The sequence below is a fragment of the Myotis davidii genome, unplaced genomic scaffold, assembly GCF_000327345.1.
Source record: "Myotis davidii unplaced genomic scaffold, ASM32734v1 scaffold18, whole genome shotgun sequence".
Taxonomy (NCBI): Eukaryota; Metazoa; Chordata; class Mammalia; order Chiroptera; family Vespertilionidae; genus Myotis; species Myotis davidii.
In genome coordinates, this window is record NW_006292696.1 from 10,606,011 (window position 1) to 10,616,932 (window position 10,922).

At 37.3% G+C, this 10,922-nt stretch overlaps 1 protein-coding gene across 1 annotated transcript in view; it reads left to right on the top strand.

The window, feature by feature from the left end:
* Positions 1-6,981, top strand: part of HMMR (hyaluronan mediated motility receptor) — a 21,440-nt gene extending 14,459 nt beyond the window's left edge. Inside the window, 6 exon segments of the mRNA XM_015565670.1 lie at positions 1,870-2,018; positions 2,516-2,668; positions 2,755-2,854; positions 3,484-3,660; positions 5,114-5,276; positions 5,828-6,981. Coding sequence (XP_015421156.1) covers positions 1,870-2,018; positions 2,516-2,668; positions 2,755-2,854; positions 3,484-3,660; positions 5,114-5,276; positions 5,828-5,847 — 762 coding nt within the window. The 3' untranslated portion in view covers positions 5,848-6,981.
* Positions 6,982-10,922: the final 3,941 nt, after the last annotated feature.

The following is a 10,922-nucleotide window of genomic DNA, read 5'->3' on the forward strand; positions in this document are numbered from 1 at the left end:
TGGAATCACTTTAAATTCCATAATGACCAACCATAAATGGGCATTTAGTGTTGCATGTTAGTCTTAGTATGTATAGTAATTTCCTTTTGATTTCAATGTGGCTAAGTTTGTAGCTTCTTATGTGAACACTTTTGCATCTCATTTAAGAACTTCTTTCTGCCCCAAAGAACATAAAGACAGTCACCTGTTTTTCTTCTAAAAGTTTCAGTTTCTCCTTTCACTTTTTCACCTAGAACTGATTTCTATGTGTAGTGATATTGGGATCAAATTTATTTTTTTGTTTTTCCATGTGGATAATGAATTGCCTAGTGTCCATTTATTGAATAGTACCTTCTTTCCTAGTGATCTCCTTCATGTGATATATTATATATAATACACATATGCACACACATATCATGTACTAATATATGTAGGTATCTATTTTAATTATAATTTTTCTGTCACAGCAGAAATATAAGTTATATAAATTTTATATCAGGCAAGTTTTAGTGTTGTTCTCAATCCTGTAAAGGAATTTCCCATCTTGCTTCTTTGAAAGATAGTGCCTTAGCCAATCTGTGAATCCACTCACCATCACTATGCTAATACCATTAAAATTTATTCCTTCAGATCACACGTCTCCATTCAGCTCTGTATCCACCTACCCAGCTGCCTACTTGACATCTCCAAGTAGATATCTGACTATCTTCCAATAGCATCGTGTCTAAAACAACTCTTGATCTTCTCTCTATCTCTTTCTACCTCTAGTCTCTCATTCTTTTTTATGTCTGTCAGTGACATCTTCCTCCCTTCTCATTCCATAAATCTTAGTGTCATCTTTGATCATTTTTTCTCCCTTTTTCCTAACACCTAATCTATTTCTGGAATTTTAAAATTCTGCCTCTAAAAGAGATCTCACATCTTTCCATTGCCAGCTCCTTAGTCAAAGCCTTTTTCACTCACCGAGACTGATAATTATCTTGTATTTAACCTTCCGATGTGTCACCCATGCACCTTCCCCAGTCTATTCTCCACATGTCTCCAGAGTACTCCACACACTTAGAGACCTCAGGTAACCCCATGGTGCCCTGCAGTGAAGAGTGGCCTCAGTCCTCACTAGCTTCTGCTCTTGCCTTTCTTATTTATTAGGCTCCAGGCTCATCTTTTTTCTTTTTGTTTCTTTGTTTGGCTTGAAAATATGGAATTTGTGTATCATTCTCGCACAGGGGCCATGCTAATCTTCTCTGTATCATTCCAATTTTAGTAGCACTCCAGTCTCATCTTTTTATGCCCTATGGTCTACCTGTCTCTGAGCATCTTTTCCCTCTGAAATACTTTGCCCTAACTGCCTGGCAAAATCTTCCTTATCCATCATGTCTCAACTTAACTGAATTCCTCAGGCCTTTTCTGAATCACCAACCAAAATATAGTCTACTCTGTTTTATTAGCTTAAGGAGCTCTGTAGTTTTTCTTCATAACTCTTACCACAAATTTAATTATATGCTTATTTTTTCAAATATTCTGTGAAAACCTGGAGAGGCATTTTCCTATCTTCCCCACAAGACCATAAACTCTGACAGAAAGTGCAGGGATTGTAGAATTTTTGTTTTAGAGTAATTTTTATGTTTGGTATTTGGTTATTTTAAATCTCGGTATGCATACTTCCTGCACATAGTAGGAAGTATGCACATAGTAGGATTTTTTTTATCTGAATGAAAAGCCTATGCAGTATAAGCTCATTAGCACTGACCTCAGAACACTGAATTCTTACTTGTATAAGTGCATAAATAGATACTGAAATTTTTTTTGCCTTACCTAAAATTTTATAAACTATAAATTTATGCGCTACATATTTGTCATGTGTATGTTAACTTATTCTTCTTGTTAATAAGTTACAAAGTATTAACAGCTAGTGAGATAGAAGATCTTAAGCTGGAGAACTCATCACTTAAGGAAAAAGTGGCCAAGGCCGAGAAAAGTGCAGAGGATGTTCGGCATCAGATATTGGCAACTGAGAGCTCAAATCAAGAATATGCAAGGTATGTAGTAAAAATAAAACCATGCTTGTGGCCCTCAAACCATTAAGACAATGCTGTTGAAAGCCAGCTACCAAGTGATGCAGGGAGTTGTAGTTCGTTTCATGGCTTGCTTTGGGTGATCTCAAATTGCAAATAAAGAATTTAGTGAAGCCCGGCCGGCGTGGCTCAATGGCTGAGCATCTATCGACCTATGAACCAGGAAGTCACTGTTGGACTCCCAGTCAGGGCACATGCCCAGGTTTCGGGCTTGATCCCTAGTGTGGGGCGTGCAGGAGGCAGCCAATCCATAATTCTCTCTCATCATTGATGTTTCTATTTCTCTCTCCCTCTCCCTTCCTCTGAAATCAATAATAAAAAATATATATTTTAAAAAGAATTTAGGTAAAAATATAAAGTTCTCAAAGAAGTCCTTAAATTTTAAAAAAATAAAGGAAAAGGACAAAAAGTAATTAAATGGCTGTAAAATGTTTAGTGGACTCTTCTCTCTCAAACCCAAGGATGCTTCTAGATCTGCAGACCCGAGCAGCACTTAAAGAAGCAGAAATTAAAGAAATCACAGTTTCTTCTCTCCAAAAAATAAGTGATTTGGAGAACCAGCTCAAGCAACAAGGTGAAGACTTTAAGAAGCAGCTGGAAGAGGAAGCAGCAAGGTAATCACGCTTCAGAACCCAGGTGCCACACGCCTCAATTTATTTTTTCGAGTACACTGTGTCTTTAATTTAATTTTCTGTTACAGAAAAGCTGGAAAGGAAAATACAGTGGCAGAGTTAACTGAGGAAATGAATAAGTGGCGTCTCCTTTATGAAGAGCTATATAATAAAACGAAGCCTTTTCAGGTGTGTCAAATAGGACTGAACTTAAATCATGTTTGTTTTAGTTATTCGCTTTATCACGACAGTGACTTGGTTTTTCTGAAAGACCATTTTGCTGTGCATCTAGTGCCAATTTAACTTCCTATTAAAGAAGGCTTATAAATTTTGTCAAATTATCATGCATACATATTTTAGTAAAGCCTTTATAGTCTAGAAAATACCTCCTAATAAGAGTCTTAAAGTTAATAGCTTAGAAGTTTCTTTTGATCATTAATCTATGTGAATTTGTGGTAATTATTTTGTTTTGCTCTATCTCAGTTTATCTCAAATTAATACACTGATCATAGCCAAAGGATAAATGCTAATCTTGGCACTTCAGTAGATTAGGAGTTCTGTTATAATATGATCCAGTTGATACAAATTAGGCTGGCCAGCCTAGTCTTCTTGTGTCTTTCCCTGTTTTTATGATCTTTGAAATGAAAAACACAAAATTTTTTTTAAAGTCACATTTATGGAGAGCTCTGAGAACATGTTAACAAAATCTGTTTTTGTTCATTTTTAAATTTTCTTTTAACTTTGTCTTCTATATAGTTTATATAGACAAGATTTAACAGTTTTAAGTCTTAACTTTATATAAAAAAACTATTTTTCAGCTACAACTGGATGCATTTGAAGCAGAGAAACAGGCTTTGTTGAATGAACATGGTGCAGCTCAGGACCAACTAAATAAACTAAGAGATTCTTATGCTAAATTATTGGGCCATCAGAATCTAAAGCAAAAAATCAAGCATGTTGTGAAATTGAAAGATGAAAATAGCCAACTCAAATCGGTTTGTAAAATAACACAGTCCTACTGAAGATATTGGGGTGGGGTATTTTTTATTCTATTTATAACATTTAAGTAAAATGAAGGACCTTGGTATCAGAAAAAAGTGATAGTCCATCTAACAATTAAGGATTTATTTTATTTTATTTTAGAGTGTTGACCAGATGGGTATTAATGTTCTCAGATTTTCTAACTACCTCATTAGTATGTTGAAAAGTACTAGAGCCCTAACTGATTTGGCTCAGTGGTTAGAGTGTCGCCCCACAAACTGAAGGGTTATAGTTTCGATTCTGGTGAAGGGCACATACCTCAGTTGCAGGCTCGGTTCCTGGCCCTGGCCGGGATACGTGTGGGAGGCAACAAATCAATGTGTCTCTCTGACATCGCTATTTCTCTCTGTCTTTCCCCTTCCCTTCCATTCTTTCTAAAAAATGATTGGAAAGATTCAGAAAGGTTTACATATCCATTTCTATTTGTAAAGTAGAAAAATCCTTGATGTAAGTAAATACTATAAAGATAGGCAGTGTTCAAAACTAGTTAGGCATTTAAGTTTTTTAACAGCTTTATTGAAATACTAGAGGCCCGGTGCACGAATTCGTGCATGGGTGGGGTCCCTTGGCCTAGTGGGCAGTCGGGGTGATTTGGGCCTGCGGGGGGTGGGACCACAGGAGTTTGGCTGGGGGGAGGGACTAGGGGAAGTTGGCTGTACACTGACCACCAGGGGGCAGCTCCTGCATTGAGCATCTGCTCCCTGGTGGTCAGTGTGCATCATAGCTACTGGCTGGTCGTCCAGTTGTCCAGTCCTAACGGTCGCTTAGGCTTTTATATATATAGATAATTCACACACCATTACTGTGTACAACTCAGTGGTTTTTAGTATATGTACAGATAGCTACAGCCATCAATCACCACAGTCAATTTTAGAACATTTTTATTACCTCAAAATGAAACCCCTTACCCTTTAGCTATTATCTCCCTATCTCCTCATCCACTCCCCCCTTCCATCACTAATCTACTTTCTGCCTTTTTCTAATGTTTAGTTTCACTAGGAAGCAGGTCAGTGGAGCCCCTCAGGTCCTCATGCTGGAAGTTGATCTTGGCATTTATTACTGAATTTTAGAGAGAGATAGGAAGAGCGAGAAACATTGGTGTGGGAGTGAAACATTGATCAGCTGCTTCCTGCACACCCCCTACCAGGGATAGAGCCTGCAACTCGGGCATGTGCCCTGACCAGGAATAGAACCAACAACCTTTGGGTGCATAGGACAATGCCCAACCAATTGAGTCCCGCCGGCCGGGCTAACTTCATAGTCTGAAAGCCTCTATCTAGTAGTGTTTTTTGCCATTTGATTTGATATCTGAGGGACTTTGGAATTTGTCAGTAACATTGGTTACACATTTTACCAACGTGATCTTAAATAATTGTTTATTGTCAACTTTTTTTTTTTTTTACACAGGAGTTGTCAAAACTCCGCTCTCAGATTGCTAAAATAAAGCAAAGTGAGAGAAACCTTCAGGAGGAGTTGAATAAAGTTCTCGGCATCAGACGCTTTGATCCTTCAAAGGCTTTTCTTCATGAAAATAAAGAAAATTTTGTTCTGAAAACCCCATTTAAAGAAGGTAAGAAATGAATGCATAGAAGTGTCATCTTCCTTTAGATTTGCTTTTAGAACATTTAGCAAATCATTTTTTTATGAACAGAAAATTTTTTTACAGTTTCTGTTATGAAAGAAATTCTGAAATTTTTATGTGAGATGCCTTTTCTTTCCTCTTTCCATACTTTATATTTTCCATTTCTCCAGATCCCATCTGTCCTTCAAGCCCATTGAAACTCCATCTTCCTTGAAGCCTTGTCTGACTTTTTTGCTCCTACCTGCCCCCCAACCAGAACTATTCCCTGTAACACACCCTTAGCATTTTAACCTAAATGTCTAATTTGTTGTTTTGGAGAAATAGATGTTCTCTCTTGATTGTGAATCTTGGTATCATTGACAAAAATCAAAATGGGTTGAAACAGTGAATGAAGAAATATAAATAAAACTATGCTACAGAATGTGAACATTGCTTCGTCCGCCTTACAAAAGATAGCAGATGCCCGTTTTTAGTTTATACTGACTGATGAACTGGTGTTGATTTAGGACACTAACACCTCTTTTTAATAATCTCTCCAGGCAATACAAACTGCTACTGAGCTCCTATGGAGTTTCAAGAATCATGCAAGTAAAGATCTGAGAAACCAAGTTGAAGATTATTTTATTCTTATTCTTGTTGTTGTTGTTGTTATTGTTGCTGTTATTGTGATGTTTGTAATCGATACTTTAAAAATGTATTTAATATTAACTTCCTATTTTTAGGTATCTGAAAGCAGGTTCAATGTTTTTACCCATATGTCTTCTGACATTTTATTTTCTCGTCAGTACCTCCTCCCTGATGTTCATTTTCGTCACTTCATTGTAAACCTTCTGCTTGGCTTTCCAGCTTTACAACTCGTCCCAGCAATCAGCCTTCCTTTAAAAATCACTTTTATGTTATTACGCCCCTATTCTAAAACTAAAGGTGGTTTCAAGATTCTAATACCCAGTTTTTTAGTTTGATCCTGGGTGGCTTTTCTGATCTGAATCTCTTAAGCTAAGACAAAATACCTTGGCTTGTTCTTGCCTCTACATTTATTCTCTTAAAAATGTTTAGTGTGTTTTACCCATCGCCCATTTATCCAGTTCAAGCAAGAAGTAAGGGCAGGCTTAATTCCATAGTCATCTCTTATCAGAGTCACTGAGCTGGTCAATAATTTGCAGATTTCTAGACTGTATCCCAGCCCTACTAAATTAAAATCTGAGTTTTGGGATGAAACAAATCTGCATTTGAAACAAACTCTGCAGTTAATTCTTAGATGCGTAAAAAACCTGAGAAACACTAAAAATCTGAAATAACTTTTATTTTGAGAGGCTGTTTATTAAAGCTGGGAACAGTGAAATAAGGAAGGGTTTAGGACGGAAGAAACAACAGGAGAGCCTCAGCAGGGCTGCTTTGGCTCATTGAGAAGTCAGAGGAGAGGGGCCCTTGGGGCAGGTGCAGGGGGTTAGCCCAGGACGAGTTGTTGCTGCCCACTGCGCCCCTGGTTGCAAGCTTCATGGGGACCCTTCGAGTTTAGGAGATGCAGGCCTGTGTGAAGAAGAGGGGGAAGGGAAAGGCACCAGCATGCTCCTAGGAGGGGGAGAGCACTTAACTAAATAGAATTTTTCTTCTATTGCTTGGCATCGGCCTGACTACTGGATGTTGGGTTAGTATTTCTGAAATGTGAAATAAAGATCACACATTAAATCATTAACTCATATATGAAGTTACATTAATGCTTCCATTTAAGGTATATTTATTATCTCTGCCCTCCCCAACCTACCACGTCTCTAGAATTACAAATGGTAGTATACTATTTAGAGAGTGGTAATACTCCATCTAAAGTTTCTGACTTACACAGTTAGTACATTATAATCCACCTTTTAAAATAATATCTCCTCCTTGAGGGAGCAACAGAGATTATTACAATCAGAATAGCTTTTCACAATAAATGATTTTTTAAAATATATTTTATTGATTTTCTTTTACAGAGTGGAAGGGAGAGGGATAGAGAGTTAGAAACATTGATGAGAGAGAAACATCGATCAGCTGCCTCCTGCACCCCCCCCTACTGGGGATGTGCCCGCAACCAAGGTACATGTCCTTGACCGGAATCAAACCTGGGACCCTTCAGTCTCCAGGCCCGTGCTCAATCCACTGAGCCAAACCGGTTAGGGCCACAATAAATGATTTTATTGGAACTTAATACATAGTTGAATTTTTAAATGTCATTTTAATTAAGTTTAGAGGAAATGTAGAAATTAGGAAATTTGTATAATAAAATCAAATAGTTCCAAGACTTCTGCTTTTACTAAAGATGGAGTAACAGGGATCAAATTTATTGTTCCTCACCCTACCATACACACACACACACACACACACACCCCTAAAACTATCAAAAAACTAGACAAGATATACAAAATAATGAGTTTCAAGATGCTAAGCATGAGACAACAATCCCTGAGCAATGGGAAAAATCAAGGTGAGCCCTATCATTGTTTCCTGATTACAGCCTTGAGAGAATTTTCAAAGGATGATGTAGGAGAGGGGAACATAGGCAGAGCCCACCGAAGCACCAGAGTTGAAAAGACAGAGCTGAGATGTGAGGAGACCAAAGTGCCCAGAGTTGGCAGGACAGAGTACGAGAAAGGAGAAAATTTCACAGAGAGAAAACTCGAAGTCAGCCAAGGGTCCCTTAAGTTTTCATCAGTTGTGCATGTGAGGAAACTACTTGTGAGGCCAGGGAGAGAAGCACCCCCCAAAATTAGAAGTAACAGTGCTCAAAGCTGACACAAGGCTAGAAATACTGCCTGTGACCACCAGCCAAGCTGGACAAACCTAAGGATGTATAAGGCGTTGAGTAGGATATACAGAAGGATTTAGCCTCAGTATTGGGGAATATAGGTATACCTCATTTTATTGCACTTCACTTTATTGTACTTTGCAGATAATGTGTTTTTTACAAATTGATGGTTAGTGGCAACCCTATGTCAAGCAAGTCTATTGATACCAAAAAGATTATGACTTGCTGAAACCTCAGATGATTATTAGCATTCTTAAGCAATAAAGTGTTTTTTAACTAAGGTACATACATTGGTTTGTGTGTTTTTTTAGACAATGCTATTACACCTTGGAACAAAGCTCAAGAATATTACAAGATTATTAAAATATGAAGCACTTACAAAGGTAAATTTCACAGTTTCTAACATCCAGTTCTGCAGAAAGGCAGAAAACACTACCCCAATGAAGAAAATAATACACCTGGGGCTAACACAGAGGTTCTGATTACCAGAGGGCATCAAAACCATACATACCAAAACCTAGTAAAAACATGTAATGGAAATAAGACCCAAATCAAACTTGCAAAAACTACAATGTGTGAGATGGAAAAATAGTACTCTCAATGGGAATGACAGCAGATCAGGCATTGCAAAAGGAACGATGAGTGAACTTGGCAATGGCAGTAGGAACTGTCCAAAATGAAACGCAGAAACAAGATTTTAAAATGAACAGAGCACCACAGTGCTCTGGGACCACTTCAGGCAGGCTGATATATGTGTAATTGGAATTCCCAGAGGAGAAAGGGAGGGGACAGAAAAATTATTTGAAGAATTACTGGTGGAAGCATTTTCCAATTACGATGAAAACAGCCTGCAAAGCCAAGGAACACAATGAATCCTAAGAATAAGAAATATGATCATCATAATCAAATTGCTGAAAAGCAGTGATGAAGAAAACTAAGCCTAGAACAAAAATAGTTTTCAGGAACAAAGATGATAAAATTATTATAGACATAAAAAGACTAAAAAATTATCACCTGTAGATCCACGCTAGGAGAAATCTGAAAGGTCCTTCAGGCAGGAGAAAAGTGATGCCAAATGGCAATAAGAATACACGAAGGAATGCCCAGTGTGTAGAGTGTCCCAGGTTAGATTCTGGTCAAGGGCACAAACCTGGGCTATGGGCTCAATCCCCAGTAAGGGGTGTGCGGGAGGCAGCTGATCAATGATTCTCTTTCATCGTAATATTTCTATCTCTCCCTCTCCCTTCCTCTCTGAAATCAATAAAGTGGTTTTTTTGTTTGTTTTTTTTAATAAAAGAATACACCAAGGAATGAAGAGCACTAGAAATAGTAACTGCATGGGTAAATATATGACTTGTTTGGTCTTCTTTTCTTACTACTTTATTCTTTTAAAAAGATAATTGTTTAAGCAAAAACAACATAGTTTGGAGTTCACACATATTTAAAATTAGAGCATGACAGCAAGCTCAAAGTTCAGGAGGGGAAAATAGAAGTATGTGACTGTAAAGTTCTTAAGTATATGTAAAGTGGTATGTTATCTAGGAATAGATTGTGATGTTAATAATGTATATGGTAAACCCTAAGAAAATCACTAACATAAAAAACTTGGAGCCAGAAGTCAAAACAGAAGATAAAATAGAATCAGAAAAAAAATTTTATTCAAAAGAAGGCAGAAAAAGAGGGAAAGGAAAACAACAAGAAAAAAGAACCCTCGTGCACTGCTGGTGAGAATGCAGACTGGTGCAGCCACTGTGGAAAAAACAGTTTGGAGTTACCTCAAAAAACTAAAAATGGAACTCCCATTTGACCCAGTAATCCCGCTTGTAGGACTATATTCCAAGAAATCAGAAACACCAATCAGAAAGGATATATGCACCCCTATGTTCATAGCAGCACAATTTATAGTAGCTAAGCTTCGGAAACAGCCTAAATGCCCATCAGCAGATGAGTGGATTAGAACTGTGGTACATCTATACAATGGAATATTATGCTGCGGTAAAAAAAAAAAGGAACTCCTACCATTTGCAACAGCATGCATGGACCTGGAGAGCATTATGCTAAGCAAAATAAGCCAGTTGGAGAAAGATAAATATGACATGACCTCACTCATTTGTGGAATATAATGAACAACATAAACTGATGAACAAAATAGAGCCAGTGGAGTGGAAATATTTTAGAATCTAATAGAAGTAATCCTGTTATTTGCAGATTTTTAATATTTCCCACAACTTTTGTGATATCATACTATGTTAGTACAGTTTTGACAATATTATTATACCTAAAATCCTTTTATTGTTGAAATATTAATGTTTATTGCATGTAATATTATATGTAAGATCATTTTTTCTTTAATAATTGGTGTTTATTGCATGTAACATTTAAATTCATTTTTCTTGAGATATTAGTGTTTATTACATGTAACATATTTAAGATCATTTTTCTTGAAATATTTAATGTTTATTACATGTAACATTTTTATATTTAAAATCGTTTTTCTTGGAAAAAAATAAATTTTTACTTCTAAAAAAAAAAAGGAAAACGAAGAACAGCACTGGCTGGTGTGACTGTTGATTGTCATCCCATTCACCATAGGTCACCGGGTTCGATTCCCAGTCAGGGCACATGCCTAGTTGAGGCTTGATCCCCAGTAGGGGGCATGCAGGAGGCAGCTGATCTATGTCTCTCCCTCTCCCTTCCTCTCTCATTAAAAAAAAAAAAATCAATAAAAACAAAAACAAATGGACCCACCTCCCGCATTTCCTAGCGACAACTCAGGGAACCAGCTCTGGCCTGGGGGTGAGAACTGGCCTTCAGGAACGGTTTGTTCTTCTTTTTAAGTTTTTATTCAT